The sequence below is a fragment of the Periplaneta americana genome, chromosome 7, assembly GCF_040183065.1.
Source record: "Periplaneta americana isolate PAMFEO1 chromosome 7, P.americana_PAMFEO1_priV1, whole genome shotgun sequence".
Classification (NCBI taxonomy): Eukaryota; Metazoa; Arthropoda; class Insecta; order Blattodea; family Blattidae; genus Periplaneta; species Periplaneta americana.
The window spans coordinates 176,546,780-176,569,134 of NC_091123.1; the positions used below are offsets into that span (position 1 = coordinate 176,546,780).

The 22,355-nt window shown below is 35.3% G+C and overlaps 1 protein-coding gene across 3 annotated transcripts in view; it reads left to right on the forward strand.

Moving 5' to 3' along the window:
- The window catches only part of LOC138703781 (uncharacterized), a 391,629-nt gene that overhangs the window by 200,182 nt on the left and 169,092 nt on the right, over positions 1–22,355 (forward strand). For 2 of the 3 annotated variants that reach the window (XM_069831957.1, XM_069831955.1), the window contains exon 3: positions 1,031–1,204. In XM_069831957.1, the coding sequence (XP_069688058.1) occupies positions 1,031–1,204 (174 nt within the window). The remainder of the gene's footprint in view (positions 1–1,030; positions 1,205–22,355) is intronic. The other variant, XM_069831956.1, reaches the window with a different exon arrangement.

Below are 22,355 nucleotides of genomic sequence, written 5' to 3' on the forward strand. Positions count from 1 at the left end.
AAACAGTGTTTGTGGGAGATCGTGCGTATTTGTTTATTTTCCGCACAGAACCAATACGCGGTAAGTGTGAAATACCACATTCAGTATTCCCAACGTAACACACATAACAATTTCCCTCTTCTTACCGCTTAAGCGCGACATTCATTTTACTGCTTTAGGCTTTTAACTTATTATTTTTAGAGACGTTTAACATAGTAATAATTATAAATTGCAACCTTACCACTGCAATTTCACCTAAATTGCAATGTTAATTATTGTTTTTAAATATTTGCAAAAATTAAGTAAAGTCTACTACTCCACGAAACGTATTGCATTCCTGATACAAGTAACATTAAGGAAGCCGTGAAAAAATCAACAAGATTCCAGATGCCGATGTTATTACTGCAATATGTTATATAAATAATATTGTTAAAATATTAAAATGAAAAATAAATCATTACATAACCTTACCGTTTGTTTTAAGTTCGCATTTATAGACTGGGGGGGGGGGGGGGAAGACAGACGTATATCACGGCCTGCTGGAGTATAGTAAACACAGAAAACATTTTATAGCAACAATGTTGAAGAAAGATATTTTTGTTTTCCGAAGTTGCCGTCATTAAACCGAAACCAAGATGGAGATTTCATTGCAACTAATTAGAAATTCGTGTTTCAGGTATGTAATAAACGATCTTCGCACAAAATAATGTACGATACACGAGCGGTATGTTTGTTTTCATGTTCGAGGAAAAGATTGAAAAAGCGAAACGTATATTATTATTCCGGTTTTCAATCGTTGATCCAAAGGTATAGCCAGGTTAATACAGGAAATGTTAGTAAAAATAAAATGATGTCCCTGTAAAATAATCCCTTTTTGATCAAATAAAAAAATAATCAAACAGTAAGTTATGCATACCATTGTTGTCCTTTGTTTCCATACAAAATCAGGAAAGTCCTAAACCTATAATATTCCATTCCCCGTATACAGTAATGTTGAGAGAGTGCGCACACAGTGGATGGGTCATATGTCTGTATGTTTGCCTTATTGCAGAACAGTTGTGGGGCAGACAAAGCAGCAAGAGCACCACCACCGCCCGATAATGCAGACGGCTGTTGGGCCAAGCAGAGGCGTGCAGAGGTTAACGGAGAAAGACGACACCCACCATGGAAGAGAAAAGCTAGAAATGGATGTAGTCAGAATCCGACCTTTAATGAAGATATTAAGGCAAGTCCTTATTGCTTGCATGCATCTTGTAATCTAGTACTGTAGTACAGTGTTGCCTTATTTAGCGATAAGTCTCTAAACCTATGGAATTTTGAATCAGTCTCGGCGACAAATTTTGTAAAATACGATTAGCGACTTTTCTGCTGATTTTTACATTCTTCCACATTTTCCTTTCTTATAAGTAGACTTCGTTGAATTGCCACACGCAGCATGCAATCAGGTTGCCGATGTACGGTACTATAGAAGAGGTGAGAGACCCCCCGGTCTCGTAGTATAAGCAGTTCATGTTAAGAGATGTAACCAGTCCAAATAGATAGAACAGCTACAGATAATGTATACCTATGTAAGCACTTGTTTTTGCATTACTGTGGTTGGAATAGTTAAACCTTAACATTTGTTCAGTGCAGACAAGAATTCAATCAAACATGCTACAATGAGAGTGTTGCTGTTCCAAATAATTGCCCCTGGAATACCCTTACCCCCGCAGCCAGTCTTGACCCGTTGGGGAACGTGGTTGGATGCTGTTAATTATTATGCAGAATATTACGGCAAAATAATGGAGGTAATTGATGCATTGGATAGCATAGACAGTTCCGCTGTTGCAGCTGTAAAATCATTGCCTTCTGAACAGCTATTGGAAGATATTCTGTTCATTGATTCTAATTTTAAAATCTTGTCCAAAAGCATCATCCTGTTAGAATCGTCTGCAACTCTCAGAAGCCCTTAATATAGTGGATAAAGTATCACAAACCGTTATCCAAAATAACATTTCACTAATTTCAGAAAAAGTGAAATGTAAGTTGAGAAACATTATTGCTAAAAATTTTGCCTATTCACAACTTCGTATTATAAATTATGTACCATCAGGTCACGACAAGAAGTCTGAAGTTGGTGTACTAAAAAGTAGTGACTTCCCGTTCTTCAAATATGCGCCTATTACATCGTGTGATGTTGAACGTCCATTTTCCCAATATAAAAACTCTTTGAGTGACCATCGGAGGAGGTTACTTTGCAGTCGCTCAAAATGTACGTAACTCTTCACTTCAATGCACATATTCAAGGATGATGTGAGTATCTTACATTTAAGAATTAATATATCTCACTATAAATAATTGTGTATTTACATGTTTAGACATTTCCTACTTCAATGATCATTCATTATATTTCTTGAATGCAGGATACAGGTTTTATTGTAACAGCAGTATACTGCTCAGTGTTTACATCAGAGGCATACTTCACCCGTTGCACGTCCCCTTCTCATACAGTCTATACCGCGTGCGCAGTAAACCTTGCGATTTTCGTGGCAATTCCACGAAGTCTACTTATAAATTAAGGTGAAAGGCATTATCAAGCGAAATTTATAAACTTCTACTAGCAATTTGGGAAAAGGAAATTGTACCAGAACAATGGAAGCAGTCCATAATCGTAGGCTACTTATTTTTAAGAAGGGGGACAAGACTAACTGTAGTAACTTTCGAGGAATATCACTTTTGTTGACGTCGTACAGAATTTTGTCGAATATCCTTTTGAGAAGATTAACTCCATATGTAGATGAAATTATTGGGGATCATCAGTGTGGTTTTAGGCGTAATAGATCGACTATTGATCAGATTTTTTGTATTCGACATATAATGGAGAAAAAATGGGAGTATAAGGGTACAGTACATCAGTTATTCATAGATTTAAAAAGGCGTATGACTCGGTTAAGAGAGAACTTTTATATAATATCCTTATTGAATTTGGTATTCCCAAGAAACTAGTTCGATTAATTAAAATGTGTCTCAGTGATACGTACAGCAGAGTTCGTTTAGGTCAGTTTCTGTCAGATGCGTTTCCAATTCACTGTGGGCTAAAGCTAGGAGATGCACTATCACCTTTACTTTTTAACTTTGCTCTAGAAAATGCCATTAGGAAAGTACAGGATAACAGAGAGGGTTTGGAATTGAACGGGTTACATCAGCTGCTTGTCTATGCGGATGACGTGAATATGTTAGGAGAAAATCCACAAACAATTAGGGAAATCGCGGAAATTCTAGTTGAAGCAAGTAAAGCGATAGGGTTGGAAGTAAATCCCGAAAAGACTAAGTATATGATTATGTCTCGTGACCAGAATTTTCTACGAAATGGAACTATAAAAATTGGAGATTTATCCTTCGAAGAGGTGGAAAAATTCAAATATCTTGGAGCAACAGTAACAAATATAAATGACACTCAGGAGGAAATTAAACGCAGAATAAATATGGGAAATGCCTGTTATTATTCCGTTGAGAACCTTTTGTCATGTAGTCTTCTGTCAAAAAATCTGAAAGTTAGAATTTATAAAACAGTTATATTACCGGTTGCTCTGTATGGTTGTGAAACTTGGACTCTCACTTTGAGAGAGGAAGAGAGATTAAGGCTGTTTGAGAATAAGGTTCTTAGGAAAATATTTGGGGCTAAGGGGGATGAAGTTACAGGAGAATGGAGAAAGTTACACAACGCAAAGCTGCACGCATTGTATTCTTCACCTGATATAATTAGGAACATAAAATCCAGACGTTTTAGATGGGCAGGACATGTAGCACGTATGGGCGATTCCAGAAATGCATAGAGAGTGTTAGTTGGGAGGCCGGCGGAAAAAAGACCTTTGGGGAGGCCGAGACGTAGATGGGAGGATAATATTAAAATGGATTTGAGGGAGGTGGGATATGATGATAGAGACTGGATTAATCTAGCTCAGGATAGGGACCAATGGCGGGCTTATGTGAGGGCGGCAATGAACCTCCGGGTTCTTTAAAGGCCACTAAGTAATTATGTATAAGTTAAAACATTCAACTGAAGTCATGTACTTCTTAGTTTTAGAAGAGGCATGACTGAGTCGTCTAATGATTCATACGTGAAAGCCCTGATCTCATATATTTGTGATCAGTGATCAGGGTGAAAGATGCTGATTTAATGATTCTCACGGATTAGGTCTCTCTCTCTCTCAATGCTACTGCTTCAACACCCATAAACGGCGGCAACTTTGATTGTCACGTGACGAGTCGTGAGCTCCAACTAATTCTTGTGTCTTTTTACTTCTGTGTTTATGAAAACCTGTGATAAAGCTAGGACAGCCATGCGCTGCTAGACGACACTTCCCGTTTTTATGTCTCCTGGCCTTGCTTACCTCGGCTAGCTCCCTCCTCACAATCAGCTGGTCAGTTCACGCGCGTACTATTTATTTTCTTTATCTGATATTTTCAATACTTTCTTATCAACGATGCACCAGTAAAAGATATGTGTTTATTTGTACTTTCAATGCGGAATCTAACCATATATTTTAAAAATATTTTTTCGTGGGCAAAGGTGTCTTAATGAAGAAAAATCTAAATTTCTCCATCTCCATAAAAAGTAAGAAAAACTGTTTACATGTCAATATAAACTTTAATTTCTCAGCATCAAAATAAACCACGATTTTGATCATTGGGTGAAAGGGTTTCGGAGCCACAACAGTTTAAATTTGCTAATTTTATGAAAATACGATAAATTAAATATTTTTAATTTAAACACTATGAAGTTCTGATGCCTCAAACTTTGCACAAAGCATTGTATCACAGCGGACAGAAAAAATTTCATTGTATTTAAAAATTGCAAGGTCAATTTTCTCTATATTTCGGTAGATTTGAGATGGAATAGCCCAAATAGTGTTTAGATTGTGTACATAGAAACGAAGTAGTGCAGCCAACTTCGATGATATCACTCCTTAGGACCAGCTCACCTAACGAATTAAGTCTACTGAGCCCTGTCAATCAGGAGGCCCTTGCCCTTACGGGATCTAGCAGGCTAAATTTATTATTATTATTATTATTATTATTATTATTATTATTATTATTATTATTATTATTATTATTATTATTATTATATTCACAAAAATTATTTTGGACAACTACTAAATAAATATATATATATATATAGGCGAAATAGAAATAATCGGGACGAAATTCATATACAAATTGCTGAGCCATTTATACCCGAACCCACACTTTCTGAGGTCGAAATTGCGATAGAAAATCTGAAAAATTATATGTCTCCAGGTATCGATCAAATTCCAGCAGACTTAATATAAGAGGGTGGAAGCGCATTATCTAACGAAATTTATAAGCTTTTACTTTTTATTTGGGAAGAGGAAATTGTACCAGAACAATGGAAGGAGTCCATAATCGTACCTATCTTTAAGAAGGAGGACAAGACTAACTATAGTAACTTTAGAGGAATATCACTTTTGTTGATGTCGTAAAAAAATTTGTCCAATATTCTTTTGAGAAGATTAACTCCATATGTAGATGAAATTATTGGGGATCATCAGTTTGGTTTTAGGCGTAATAGATCGACTATTGATCAGATTTTTTGTATTCGACAGATAATGGAGAAAAAATGGGAGGATAAATATACAGTAGATCACTTATCCATAGATTTCAAAAAGGCATATGACTCTGTTAAGAGAGCAGTTTTATATGATGTTCTTATTGAATTTGGTATTCCCAAGAAACTAGTTCGATTAATTAAAATGTGTCTCAGTGAAACGTACAGCAGAGTTCGTATAGGTCAGTTTCTGTCAGATGCGTTTCCAATTCACTGTGGGCTAAAGCAAGGAGATGCACTATCACCTTTACTTTTTAACTTTTCTCTAGAGTATGCCATTAGGAAAGTCCAGGATAGCAGAGAGGGTTTGGAATTGAACGGGTTACATCAACTGCTTGTCTATGCGGATGACGTGACTATGTTAGGAGAAAATCCACAAACGATTAGGGAAAACGCGGGAATTTTACTGGAAGCAAGCAAAGAGATAAGTTTGGAAGTAAATCCCGAAAAGACAAAGTATATGATTATGTCTCGTGACGAGAATATTTCCGTTCTCGTTGTCGTTTCCGTTCCCGGTTTATTGTTGAAGTTTCTCGCTGTACAATTAGCAGATTTAGGGGTGTACAATCTGCAACAGGCGCTGAGGTAGACGGATGGCAGACATGGGAGAATGTTAGCCGGTCTGGCTGACAAAAAGAAAGCCTCCTCAGTCTGTTCTGCAATGCGTGGGAATATACGATCACTTCATTATTGATCTCTGTCCCTCTCTCCTCGGTCCGGGAGCCCACCAACTTATACTTGTGTCGCAGCAACAACGGGAAATCAACGAAAACGCAACTGAACTCCTCCTCTCTTCTCTTCTCTTTATCTCGGAGATAGCGAGAGCGAGGTAGCGAATCATTCACTTGAACGAATGACTGATTTAAATCATTAATTTGACCCTCTTAAATTTTCAAAGCATTAGACGCGAAAGCAGCCTCCGAGGGAGATTCCATTAATGACGATCCCTCTCCAGATCTCAACTCTGCAATTCCAACGGTCTTTCAAGAAGGCTGTTTCCAAACTTACTCCGTGGTAAGAATAAACATGAGTATATAGTATATACTGGACTTTTTTTTTTAGTATGTACTCTTGTTAGAAAATCCACAAACGATTAGGGAAAACACGGGAATTTTACTGGAAGCAAGTAGAGAGATAGGTTTGGAAGTAAATCCCGAAAAGAAAGTATATGATTATGTCTCGTGATGAGAATATTGTACGAAATGGAAATATAAAAATTTGAAATTTATCTTTTTGAAGAGGTGGAGAAGTTCAAATATCTTGGAGCAACAGTAACAAATATAAATGACACTCGGGAGGAAATTAAACACAGAATAAATATGGGAAATGTCTGTTATTATTCGTTTGAGAAGCTTTTATCATCCAGTCTGCTATCGAAAAATCTGAAAGTTAGAATTTATAAAACAGTTATATTACCGGTTGTTCTTTATGATTGTGAAACTTGGACTCTCACTTTGAGAGAGGAACATAGGTTAAGGGTGTTTGAGAATAAGATGCTTAGGAAAATATTTGGGGCTGAAAGGGACGAAGTTACAGGAGAATGGAGAAAGTTACACAACACAGAACTGCACGCATTGTATTCTTCACCTGACATAATTAGGAACATTAAATCCAGACGTTGAGATGAGCAGGGCATGTAGCACGTATGGGCGAATCCAAAAATGCATATAGAGTGTTAGTTGGGAGGCCGGAGGGAAAAAGACCTTTAGGGAGGCCGAGACGTAGATGGGAAGGTAATATTAAAATGGATTTGAGGGAGGTGGGATATGATGATAGAGAATGGATTAATCTTCCTCAGGATAGAGACCAATGGCGGGCTTATGTGAGGGCGGCAATGAACCTCCGGGTTCCTTAAAACCCAGTAAGTAAGTATATACTCTTGTTAGTAAGAATAAAAACATTTGAATAATAATAATAATAATAATAATAATAATCCGTGGCGCTACAGCCCGTGAAGGGCCTAGACCGACCAGCCGGCTGCTGGCCTCACGCCCACATGCCATCCAACCAGAATGGAGATATCGTGTGGTTAGCACGATGATCCCCCCAGCCGCTATAGCTGGTATTCGCAACCGGATTTCGCTACCTATCGTAGCTCCCCAAGTGCATCACGATGCTGGGTGGGCACCGATCCCATACACTGGCCGAAATTTCATGAGAAAATTTCTTCCCCCATGAGGACTCGAACCAGCGCGCATTCCGTAACGCGAGTCCTAGGCGGGATGCCTTAGACCGCGACGCCACGGCGCGGGACAAAACATTTGAATACCTACTCATTTTTGATTACATACTCATAACATGGAAGCATAGTAGAATATACTCAAGTGTCCATCTTGTACAGAATATATACTCATGCTTGATAAGAATAAACGCTAGTATATTCTCATATTTATAAGTTCGTTCTCATGTTATTCTGAGTATGGTTTGTAGCAGGCTCAATTCTGAATATTTGTTGATTTGTGTTCAGTGTAGAATTAAATAAAAAAATGGCAGAATTTATCAACAATGTAGTACCTCATGGAAAAATATAGAAAAAGACGTGAACTTCAGAAGCCTTTAACGCTTCACAAAAGTGAATGTGAGAAAGGTTAAACACGTATTTGTTATTCGTAAAAACCATAACCTATAAAAATATGAATGGCTATCAAATTATAAGGTTAGATTGTATTGTTAAATATAATTAACAATTACAGTTTGTTTGGTAAAATTTGAATTGCAAAAAGAAATTACTTGTAACTTTAAATTATATATATAAAACTCTCTATAATAAAAAATAGAATCAGCATAACTGGAATTCTAGAAATGGATTGTAATCTCTATCAATCCAACATCCCGTAATGACGATTTCCCAGTTCTATTTTCTTGTGTCCTGTTTATTAACGTCACTTATCTGATTCACTGTCTCTTTCGTCTTTATTTATTTATTCATTTACTTATTTATTTATAAAAAGCAAACCACACACCACTACAGCATGCGAATAGCATGTGAAAGTCTATAAAAAAAAACTGAGCATCACGGTGCAAGGTGGTCAAAGAGGAAAGGTAACCCGAGTACATACTAACTTTTAAACGATCAAGAAGGCTGTAGAAATGAGTATATATTCGCGTTATTTAGAATGTCTTTATTCTTACGAAAATGAGTATGTTCTAGTGGTTACGAGTATATAATCACAGGAAGTGCTCATACTCAAAAGCATAAACCTTGAGAAAGTACTTAAGCTTTATTCTTACTACCCACTGTCACATAGGCCTACAATCATTCCATCAGTAAAATATGTGAATGTTTCATTAAAACATTTTATATTCTGTACTGTGTTTACAGATCTCTCTTAAATTGACTCGAAAAATAGGCACAAAGCACACATGTAACAATTTTCGATACGACCGAAAAAAAAGTTTATTTTGACATCAGATGCTACAAGTAGCTAGTGTACTGCCATTCGCATCCAAGTTAAAAGATTGGATTTCAATTGACGATCCCTTTACTACGATGGTAAAATCGAGGTATGCAAAGCGTGTGACAAACGCATTGGCTGCTCCATGAAGTCACAATTAGAACAGCATTTAAAAACTGAACTTCATGTGAGAAATAAAAGTCTTCTTTAGTGTAGGGGAGTAGTGGGTACAATGAGACACAAAATATTAAGACATATATATGCAAGTGATAATTCAAGTATTTTTTAAATCAAGTGCAATAGAAATAGATATTAAAACACGGAGTATAATAATACATAAACAAAAATGTTAATAGATAAAGGACATAATATACAATACGTGTTTGTCAAAAAAAATTGCAAATGTGTCACTGTTCCCATTCAGGAGGGTGCAGTGAGACACCACAGTGTCTATTAACGGACATTGAAATGATTTACATTTATTTCAAAAGAAAGGAAAGCTTGCTGTCTCTTTATCTTGACATGTTCTGTAGGCTTATTTAGAATCATTTTGATGTCTGACTTCGAAACCATTGAAACATCTGGAACATTTGGAAAAGTGAATTTTCCATGACATTTCAAACTTTTGCGAAAAAATGAAATGAAATTTTGGCGACAACAAAGGTTATAATTATAAGAATTTAATGTAATTCTTCATTATTTTTTTAACATTTTCTTAAATTTTGTGAATAATTTTTTATTTATTAAACCATTAAAATGTAATGTAGCCATTATTTTAAGCTATAGTTCCTAAATTGGTTACTAGTATGTTCATTTTTAATGTTAGTTACTGGTAAATGTAATATAATTACAGTTCGTTTTTGCAAATCATTGGTACATGGGGACAGTGAGACGTCTCAGTGTACACTTCAATGGCATGTCTCACGGTTCCTTTTGCGCATAGTTCATTTAAAAATGACGCCATCACTTCAAAATTAAAACAAGAAAGACGAAACTTTGCCAAACATAATCTCAAATACCATAGTATTAGTTAACAAAACATTCATATTTATATCTCATTTGTATGTCCAATACAGGGTGTATCTAAATTGGTGTCAAATATTTCGGGGACATGTTCCTAACACCAAAACATTACAAAAAGTACTTATGAACATTGGTCTCAAAATAATTTATTTCAGAGTTACAAGACAAAATTTAATGTTACAAAAATCGCTCGAAGTGGCTTCCTTCTGCTTCGATGTGTCCCCTAAACCTGCGTTACATGCTCTGGCGTACTCTGTTGAAAATTCCTGGAGTGTTTCGTATTTCGTGAAATCCAGTTTGGATACCCTCTCAGAATATCAACATTAAGTACAGGATTCGCATAAACCAGGGACTTTAAATGTCCCCAGACGAAGAAATCCATTGGATTGAAATCAGGCGATCGAGCAGGCCATGCAATGAATCCCCTTCGACCAATACATCTTTGGGGAATTACGAACTATCAGACTGAAATGAGCTGGAGCAGCATCGTGTTAAAACACATTCGTTGGATGACGTCCAAAAGCACATCATCAATTAAATGATGCAAATCATTTCGTTCTATTCACTCACAGAATACATTTTATTCTGATTTCTTCGCTCTACAAAATACAAACAAACAAAAAACCACCAAACAATCAGCGGTCAATTAAGGGACAAATCCTTTAATAACTCCCTAAGGAATGGTTTTCGTACCCATGTTCCTATTAACTTTTTTAATTGTTTTGATGTTAGGAACACGTCCTCAAAATATTTGACACCAATTTAGATACACCCTGTATAACCTTCATTCAACACATGCCAAAATTTTACTTCTGGAGTGAAAAATTACGAATTATTTTTTTATCACTCACCTTTATAACTACAATCAAATCGAGTATGAAAATACTGTTACTTTACTCATGCAACAGTCGACCTGGTTGGCGAGTTGGTATAGCGCTGGCCTTCTATGCCCAAGGTTGCGGGTTCGATCCCGGGCCAGGTTGATGGCATTTAAGTGTGCTTAAATGCGACAGGCTCATGTCAGTAGATTTACTGGCATGTAAAAGAACTCCTGCGGGACAAAATTCCGGCACATCCGGCGACGCTGATATAACCTCTGCAGTTGCGAGCGTCGTTAAATAAAACATAACATTTACATTTACTCATGCAACATACAACTTCACTGTTACCAACATCTCAACATCAAAATTTACCATCTAATAAAAAAGTCTTACCAACATCTTAACATCAAAATTTACCATCTAATAAAAAATGTCTCACTGTTCCCCCTGTCTTACTGTACCCACTTCTCCCCTACTGTGTTTTGTCCTATTTCATAGCACGGCCGGCCTTGTAAGGGAGGATGTGCTGAAAGCAGCGTCCTTCTTCGGGATGTAAATGCAGCGTTTTCGCCACGTTAATATCCTGACCTTGTCGATTATTTCTTCGTTCGTATGTATGCTTAATGACCGACCGCGTTAATGGGTCTGTCTCGGTGCCTATGCCGTATAAGGCACAGCTGCGTCAATCCACCATCCAACGTAGACGGATCCGGATGATTCTGTGTTGCTGTGCAGAGTGAATAAGGCGAAACTGCGCTTATCTACTGTGAAAACTACTGCTAAAATCCGAATGCAGCTAAAGAATTTTGGTCCCAGATAAGTTATCAGTGGCAGTATGAGAAGGGGACTAGTGCCCGTGTACACCATTCTCGATTAAAATTTGACCATGGTTAAGTCAGCACTTGACCATCTTCAACGCCAATTTGCGGAGTATCAATCTCGATCAAAGTTAAACAAGCGAGTTGATGATGATCAAATTTGATCACGGATGTGGGACCGATTATCTTGAATTGAACATGGTCAAGTCGAGAAAACCAAAATGGCGGCACGATTTGACGTGCTTGATGGAATTGAGGAGCGGTTTTGCAAAAGTCGATAGATGCAGAAATCAAGATTTTACAGAAATTACACTAAGTGACAGGATCTATCGAGCTTTGAAAAAAAAACTGGAAGGTTTGGTAGTCTCTACATACGGTATGAATCAAGTTTTGGTAAATCTGATTTCATAGATCGATTCCGGAGAAAGAAAATATACGCTATCCATATGTAACTCACTTTCGAAAAATTCTGCATCTATCGACTTTTGCAAAAACGGTCCTCAATTGAAGATGAAATGATGTATCTTGAACACGCAAATCACTGCGGAAATAGCAGAATTGGTGTTATTGTAGAAAGAGTAAGTTTGTAGATGAATAATAAATTTTTTTTTCTCAAAATAAACTAATGTGTTATATATGTTTCTGCTTTGGAAGATCGGGACTTTACTTGAGGACAAAATATTATTTAGGCCTAACTGTCCAATTTTGTTAACATAATAATAAAGTAGTTATTCTATGCAGGTAGTAATATAGTAAAACTGAATGACAATTTTGTAGAATGCGAGATTATCACTTATTTGCTAGGCTATAGATTTGCCGTTTGAAACTATTAGGACCTACAGGACGTTTTGGACAATTAGGCTATTTACGCTTGAATTAAGAGAAATTACACGGATACCTTCCTTTCCCTCTTACTCCAAAATTCCAACCTTGTGAACACAAAATAAATGGATAAATTTCAGAACAAAGAAACAAAGATACTTTCCTTTCCCTCTTACTCCAAAATTCCAAACTTGTGCACACAAAATAAATTGGCACTAAAAACTTCCTTTTCATATGCATTATGATGCGTATTCGACATGCACAGACGAATTGCTTTTTTTTTTTTTTTTTTTTTTTTTTTTTAGCGAGGTATCAGTATATTGAAATTTTCCCAAATAAATTATTGGTACTGAAATGTGTCTTTTCATAAGCAAGATGATGAGAATTCGACAAACACATACAAATCTGCTCTTTTTAGTAGCCTATTTCAAGATAATTGTCAGTGAGGTATCCTTATACTGAAATTTTCCCAATTATCAATAACTGAAATAACCACTGTATAAATTACGTTACAAATTATGTGGAATTATGTAAACACGTATAACTCATGTGAATTGTGAGGTTAAATCCAACCAGGTAGCCTGCTTTTCTCTTAGAGAACTTCCGTCAGTACTTTTATTCTGTAATATGGATGCATAATTGCTGACGAATTCTAAAGGAATTCCCACTTCGAACTGTGAGAAGTTCGGTTCTCTTTTCTTTTTTTTTTCTTCCATGATTATTGAAACTTGTTATTTGAAAACTGCGAGGATGTTTGAAAGCAGTCCGACAAACAAAAACGAAGCGATAATTGACAGAGTGCGTTCGTTCGCTGTTTTATACGCGGTAACCTAGCGCTCAGATGATTCTTCTCAAGCGAGCGTACCGTCAGCTGACGGGACTGAGTTGATCGAGGGAAAATGTCGGTGCACCGCATCTGTAACTTGATCATTGTCAAGAATTAACCATGTTTCCGTGATCGCTGATAAACGGGCTAGATGATCGAGAATGGTGCACACGGCCATAGGACTCCGACCTCTTCTAGAAATAGTTCAAAATGTTACTTTTATTTCAGTTTCAATTCACATAAATAAATGCGCATGTTCTCAAAATAGAAGCGCTGTCAAGGCTGGTTCACAATAAACCGGAAACGAGAATCGGAACGAAAACGAAAACGGTAAAAATTGTTAAAATGTGTACATTTAAATGTAAGCATTCACAATTAACGAAAAGCTTGCCGGAGCCCGGGATCGGGAACAGAGAGTTGGCCAAGTCTCAACTTTGGCGTTCACGTTTCCGATCACAGCCCACTAGATTCATTCTATTGCCATCTAAAAGCTATTTTGTCGTCGTATATTTTGTAGTAAGAAGACCGTGACATAACCTATACATTATTTTGTTCTGTGCTGTGCATCATGGAGCAAGTTTTATTTGATGAGATTCTAATATTGAGTGTTGAGGAAAATCCTCACGTTTACGATAAGCGGCGCGCCTCGTATAAAGATGAGAAAATGAAGGAGAATACGTGGCTTTCAGTAGCTGTATCTTTGAACACCGATCGTAAGTGAATCATATTTTATTACTGTATTGGTTGTATTACACATTACATATTCATGCTTCAATTCAATAACTACTGTTGTGTTCATTTTTGTTCTATTACAAATGTTTCTTCTCTAATTATTTTACGTTATGGTAGACTTAAAATAGGTTGTGATAATAAAGATGCATGGGCATATTTATAGTACCGTACTTAATGAAATGTTTCAGTTGAAATTTCGAAGTTGGTTAATCTGTGTTTATGTTGGCTGCCTTGTACTCATGAGAGAACGCCATTGGTTAATTATACACAGATAACATCAGAATGCGTAATATCGACTTTATATATCGTTATTGACATGCATATCGATATGCATAGTCGTCTACGTTCTCGGTTTATTGTGAATCAAAAATTTTCATATTCACGTCCTCTGCTTCTCGTTTTCATTCTGGTTCTCGTTCCCGATTTATTGTGAATCAGCCTTCATTCTAAGAATCGCTGCTTTTTCAAATCTGGCTTTCAGGTATAGCTTCCTGTAAAGTTGACTTCGCGTGTGTAATCGTTACAGTACCGAGTACATTTGCTTGTAAGTAACTGTAATTGAATTAAGTAAAATCGCTTAAACTACAAGGTCAGTATATATAGACCGTTTACAGGATCTGCCTATTAGTTGGTTTTGTGTCTTCTCAATGAGGAAGGATTAAACCTGGCGGAGGTGAAACACTTAGAACTTGGAACTTCTTTCGGTTTATGTCTGAAGTCGTGTCTATATAGCTTCATAAAACCGTTATTAGAACAACAAAATACAGAAAGCCTCGACTTTCTGTAAACTTCAGGCTGGATTTCATATCCACAAAGGTTACCATGGCAACTGTACTAACTGTGTTCATTTGAATACGAGAGAGTAAAAGGGAATGTGCTTTTGAGTGATGAACGCCTATAAGACGAATGCAGTCGACCCGTAGAGAAATAATTTAATATTTTCGATATTGAATACTCGCTCGGAACACGTGGACAATGTGTAGCAGTGTGTAGTATTCATACTGCATATTCCCCTAATACACGGAAATTCCCCAGAGAATTTTTACTGAAATTGTTACTGTAACGTTTTTAATAAAATTGTATTTCGAAAATGGGATTGAACTGGAGCTTTTAAACATGTGCACGAGGAGGATTGAATTTTTGTGGCCTTTTTAAATAGAATAACAAATATACCTATCAGTTTTGATCTGCAACATTTTGGAAATCTGTCAATACAACCTGTATTTTCGGTATACCTTTCAGTTCTCCTTCTTTTAGGGTTGCCAACCCTCCCATATTTGCCCCTAATTTTTAATAGTCTCCCGGCTCCTGTATTATTCTTCTTTTCGAGCATTTTTCTCCCTTATTTTTGCATAATGTAAACATTTTTATTCTAAACACTAGCCGTACCCGTGCGCTGCGCTGCACCCGTTAGAAATAAATATAAAGTAATTACATAATTAAAATAGGACATTTGATCCAGGGAACATTCGTGTTTGATAGAAGGATAAATCGTTTAATATGTTACTTAATTTAAATTGGATCCAAATAATTAAATTGCGATCATTTTGGTCCAGAGACACTCATTTGGTGCAATGACAATTCCTTTAACATGTTTCTTAATTTTTATTACATGCAACCATAATTTAATGAAGATTGATATCATTTAGATTTAATGTGTAGGCCTATATTTTATTTTACTTGTTATAGGTTTCCATTGAATTATGCTAATAACTTAATTTTAACCCTTGTTTTCTACATATTCAGTAAATGGCGCTTGGCCCACTATGGTTCTGAACCCTTCAAATAACTTAAATTATATTATATAATATTACATATATTATATTATATTATATTATATTATATTATATTATATTATATTATATTATATTATATAATATAATATATCATATCATATATATCATATATCATATTATATTATATTATATTATATTATATTATATTATATTATATTATATTATATTATATTATATTATATTATATCAGAAGTTACTGTAAGAACAGTATTGCATTATGTCCATCTAGAGAAACTACACTTTCCAATGGTGAAATAATAATTAATTATACAAATCGGTTGATTTAGCTTCCGATATTACTTCATACAAACACAGAAACATTCTCTGTAGGCTATCTTTCATAGTTTTCGATTGTTGCTGTCCAAGGCCCCTTATAGACGAAGTCATTTTTTTTTTAATTCATTACACGGCCTTAGATGGCAGTTATTTTAATTTTACAACTCATTTATCTCATTAAATATCAGTCCTATCAAATTTTTTAAGGAATAAAACTTATCGAAAATTATTTGTAAAGAAACTTTTGTTATGTAACATTTTTCACAAAAATCAATAATAAGCGAGATATTTCGATTTATTTAATTCAGGCCCCCTTATAATCCCCCTTTTAAATAACGTATTTTGAATGCCATATAGCCTAAAATCTAAGTTACAACGAACTTAATTTATATTCCAATTTTCATCGAAATCCGTCCAGCCATTATCGCGTGAAAAGGTAACAAACATACAGACAGACATACAAACAAAAATTCCAAAAAAGCGATTTTCGGTTTCAGGGTGGTTAGTTATATGTATGTTAGGACCAATTATTTTTGGAAAATCGAAAATTACCAGAAAAATTTCGTCTACAGATTTATTATTAGTATAGATTTGATTTTGCCGTGAATGATGATTGATTATATGATGAATTTTGTTGTTGCCAATTGAGTATGAAACTCATTTTTGACGCATATTTATGCTATGAACTGTTGAATTAGTTACAAAGTGCAAATCTAGTTTTCAGGTAAAGTTTCCTGTAAAGCAGATTTGAATAATTTCAAGGGAAAAATTGTTCCGGGGCCGGGTATCGATCCCGGGACCTCTGGTTGAACGTACCAGCGCTCTGCCAACTGAGCTACCCGGGAACTCCACCCGACACCGTCTCAACTTTTCCCTTTATATCCACACAACTCGCGTGGGCCGACGAAACGCCAGAGACCCACATCGAGTGCACACAAACTCTGTGTGACTTGGAATTGTGGTTTTCTGTTAACGTACACAGTGACGTATATATTATGCAAATCTAGTCTTTCAGGTAAAGTTTCCTGTAAAGCAGAACTAAAGTTGCATCTACACAGTTCAATATTCCGATCGCGTATGCGTGCAATCTGGGAAGAATATTGAAAGAATCAAGTTTAAAAGGTACGTTCAATTAAAATGCATAATATATACGTCACTGTGTACGTTAACAGGAAGCCACAATTCCAAGTCACACAGAGTTTGTGTGCACTCGATGTGGGTCTCTGGCGTTTCGTCAGCCCACGCGAGTTGTGTGGATATAAAGGGAAAAGTTGTAAGGTGTCGGGTGGAGTTACCGGGTAGCTCAGTTGGCAGAGCGCTGGCACGTTCAACCAGAGGTCCCGGGATCGATACCCGGCCCCGGAACAATTAGTTACAAAGTGTTCACGATTACATACGAGGAAGTTTATTATGAAAAAAACAGGTTGAGGTTTTTTCCGGGGTTTTCCGTCAACCCAATATGAGCAAATGCTGGGTAACTTTAGGTGCTGGACCCCCGGACTCATTTCACCGGCATTATCACCTTCATCTCATTCAGACGCTAAATAACCTGAGATGCTGATAAAGCGTCGTAAAATAACCTACTAAAAAATAAATGAAATAAATTTCACTTTCACAATGAAACCTCAACCAGGCAACTTGCCCGGACCGGGAATCGAACCCGGGTCACTTGGTTTCGCGGCCAGACGCGCTAGCCGTTACTCCGCAGTTGTGGACAATTTATTTTATTGTTAGTAATCTTGTTTCCTCAATTTTGAAGTAAAATTATTGTATCGTAAGCAATGTGAAAGAGAAATTTAGTACACTATTAGTCTTTATGTCTCTCATGGCAAATCTAGCGCGCTATCAAAAAGGAATGTGTTATATGGCAGTAAAATTTCTAATAGCCTTCTATGAATATAAAAAATCAAACTCAAAATATAAGTGTTGTTCAAGAAATGCATTAAAATGTGCAGTCTTTATAGAAAGTAATTCTTTCCAGAAATGGGTTTTAGTGCTCACCCGTCTAAAATCAAGCCGTGTTAATTTTGTAAATTTGACAAAAAAACCTGGTTGGTTTTGTTCTAAGCATACGAAGTAGAAATGCTCGTACAAAAAGGGTGTTTCATCTCATGAACAATAATGGACAGATGTTCGAAACAGGAGCATAAGAACATGAGAATAAAGTTGTTTTTTTAGTAACTGAACCAAATAATTTGACATATTTTTCTATGTGAAATTTTGTCGATTCCTTAGTCTCCCGTATTTTCTCCAAAAAAAAGTTTGCAACCGAATCTTTTTTCTCATAAAGTCCCCGTCTTCGATCTTGCTGCTAAAGCAGCGTTGTACTCGTGCTACATCCATATAATACAATGTTGACCAGGCAGCTCAGTTGTTACAGAGCAACTAGCCACGAACTGGAAGAGTAGTGGGTTCGACCTCTGGTGGTGACGGGATTTTCTCGTTGCCTAACTTCCAGAACGACCTCGAGGTCCACTTAGCCTTCTATCAAATAAGTAGGGGAAAGCCGGGCAAAGCGGATAAGCTAAGATTAAACAATGCTACAGGCTATATTGTAGTGCTCTCGAAATAAAAACATCATGATATTGGTTGTGACACATGTTGTCCACATATCTAAAAAAAACAGCAATTCGTTTCTCGTACCTATAGACAGTGACATGATTTGAAAAAGAAAATATAGTTAATTATTCCCTTTGCCCGGGTACACGGGCAAAGCGAATAATTAACCCGGGCAAAGTGAATATACCTATAACATTTTCACATTTCTATTTAATTTTTTGTTATCTTACTTTTTTAAGCACCTTCGTACTATGCTACATTACGAATTTCTTAAAAATCAAGATGAGTCGAATATCATTTAATCGTACATGTCTTTAGCTTTCCGTACAAATTATTCTTCAGGCTTTAGGGTTGAATTATTCTGATCACTTAAGAAGCCAAACTAAATTCCGGCCACCATAATATAGGCCTATACTCCCACGAGACCAACGCACACAATGCAATTCTTAGCGGTATTTTAAAAATTAGAGGGGAATTTGAGTTGTATTTTATCAAATGCTCAATATTTTAAAGGTATTGTGGATCCTACATACAAATGAAGAGACGTGAGAGCTCACGCACGGCTGGGCTATCAATCTTTTCCCTTTGGGGAGAAAAGTTGAAATATACGTTTAATATTTTATGTAGGCCTATATTTCTAGCACAGAAATTTCTCCTGAATTGATTCCAAAATATTTAACTCTTATGTGAAGTTGAAGAGAACTGTTATTCAGCATTTATATATTATATTTCAGTCAAAAAGTTTTACAAGTATTATTATTTGCACAGCAATAGCAGTTAATTAAAGTAAAGATCTAAAAATTTGCTATATACTTGTCAGATATTGCATGCGTATGACTATATTAAAAGTGTTATTATATTCCAGTAATGAAGTTAGTTTAAAAAATATTAGTATTTTGTATTTCTATTGGTGCAGCTCAAGGACACGAAAATCACCTAACATCTTCCTTGTTCAGAATAAATTGTCATTGCATAACCAAGGATGAAGATTGATTTCACAAAATAAGAACACTAACAACATAAACTATCTTTCTCGCAATGCTGGCGTAGCAGTTTAATTTCACAAATTGAGGAGACAAGAAAAACTAACACTGTAATAAATTTCTCACACATTGCTCACGGAACAGTTTTATTACGAAAAATTGAGGATAGAAGGTTACTAATATAAGCTTACTCTCACAATCCTTACGTTGCAATTTTATTTCACAAAACTGAGGAAACGAGAACAAGATTACTAACAGTATAATAAATCTCTCTCACAGTGCTAATGAATCAGTTTTATTTAAATAACTGGGAAAGAAGAAGACTAATAGTATACTAAATTTCTCTTTCACATTGCTTACGATATAATAATTTTAATTCGCAAAATTGGGGAAACAAGATTACTAACAATAAAATAAATTTCACTTTCACAATGATTCCGATTCTATTTCAATTCACAAAATGGGGGGAACAGGGTTACTAACAATAAAATAAATCTCACTTTCACAATGAATCCGATACAATTTTAATTCACAAAATTGGGGGAACAGGGTTACTAACAATAAAATAAATCTCACTTTCACAATGAATCCGATTCTATTTTAATTCACAAAATTGGGGGAACAGGGTTACTAACAATAAAATAAATCTCACTTTCACAATGAATCCGATACAATTTTAATTCACAAAATTGGGGGAACAGGGTTACTAACAATAAAATAAATCTCACTTTCAAAATGAATCCGATACAATTTTAATTCACAAAATTGGGGGAACAGGGTTACTAACAATAAAATAAATCTCACTTTCACAATGAATCCGATAAAATTTTAATTCACAAAATTGGGGGAACAGGGTTACTAACAATAAAATAAATCTCACTTTCACAATGAATCCGATACAATTTTAATTCACAAAATTGGGGGAACAGGGTTACTAACAATAAAATAAATCTCACTTTCACAATGAATCCGAGACAATTTTCATTCACAAAATTGGGGGAACAGGGTTACTAACAATAAAATAAATCTCACTTTCACAATGAATCCGATACAATTTTAATTCACAAAATTGGGGTAACAGGGTTACTAACAATAAAATAAATCTCACTTTCACAATGAATCCGATACAATTTTAATTCATAAAATTGAGGAAACAAGATTACTAACAATAAAATAAATTTCACTTTCACAATGAATCCGATACAATTTTAATTCACAAAATTGAGGGAACAGGATTACTAACAATATAATAGATCTCACTTTCACAATGATTCCGATACAATTTTAATTCACAAAATAGAGGGAACAGGATTACTAACAATATAATAAATCTCACTTTCACAATGGTTCCTACACAATTTAATTTCACAAAATTGACGATAACTGACAATATAATAAATCTCACTTTCACAGTGCTCCCGATAAAATTTAATTTCACAAAATTGAGGAAACGGGATGACTAACAAAATAATAAATCTCACTTTCACAGTGGTTCCGATACAATTTTATTTCGTAAAATATAGAAAACAGGATTACTAACAATATAATAGATCTCACTTTCACAACGATTTCGATACAGTTTCATCTCACAAAACTGAAGAAACAGAATGACTACATCATAATAAATCTCACTTTCACAATGCTCCCGATACAATTTCATTTCACAAAATTGAGGAAACAGGATTACTAACAATATAATAGATCTCACTTTCACAATGATTTCGATACAGTTTCATCTCACAAAACTGAAGAAACATAATGACTACATCATAATAAATCTCACTTTCACAATGCTCCCGATACAATTTCATTTCACAAAATTGAGGAAACGGGATTACTAACAATATAATAGATCTCACTTTCACAATGATTTCGATACAGTTTCATCTCACAAAACTGAAGAAACAGAATGACTACATCATAATAAATCTCACTTCCATAATGCTTCCGATACAATTTTATTTCACAAAATTGAGGAAACAAGATTGCTAACAATATAATAAATCTCACTTCCATAATGCTTCAGATACAATTTTATTTCACAAAATTAAGGAAACGAGATTGCTAAGAATATAATAAATCTCACTTCCATAATGCTTCCGATACAATTTTATTTCACAAAATTGAGGAAACGAGATTGCTAAGAATATAATAAATCTCACTTCCATAATGCTTCCGATACAATTTTATTTCACAAAATTGAGGAAACAAGATTGCTAACAATATAATAAATCTCACTTCCATAATGCTTCCGATACAATTTTATTTCACAAAATTGAGGAAACGAGATTGCTAAGAATATAATAAATCTCACTTCCATAATGCTTCCGATACAATTTTATTTCACAAAATTGAGGAAACGAGATTGCTAAGAATATAATAAATCTCACTTCCATAATGCTTCCGATACAATTTTATTTCACAAAATTTAGGAAACGAGATTGCTAACAATATAATAAATCTCACTTCCACAATGCTTCCGATACAATTTTATTTAACAAAATTGAGGAAACGAGATTGCTAACAATATAATAAATCTCACTTCCATAATGCTTCCGATACAATTTTATTTCACAAAATTGAGGAAACGAGATTGCTAACAATATAATAAATCTCACTTTCATATTGCTTCCGATACAATTTTATTTCACAATATTGAGGAAACGAGATTGCTAACAATATAACAAATCTCAGTTCCATAATGCTTCCGATACAAT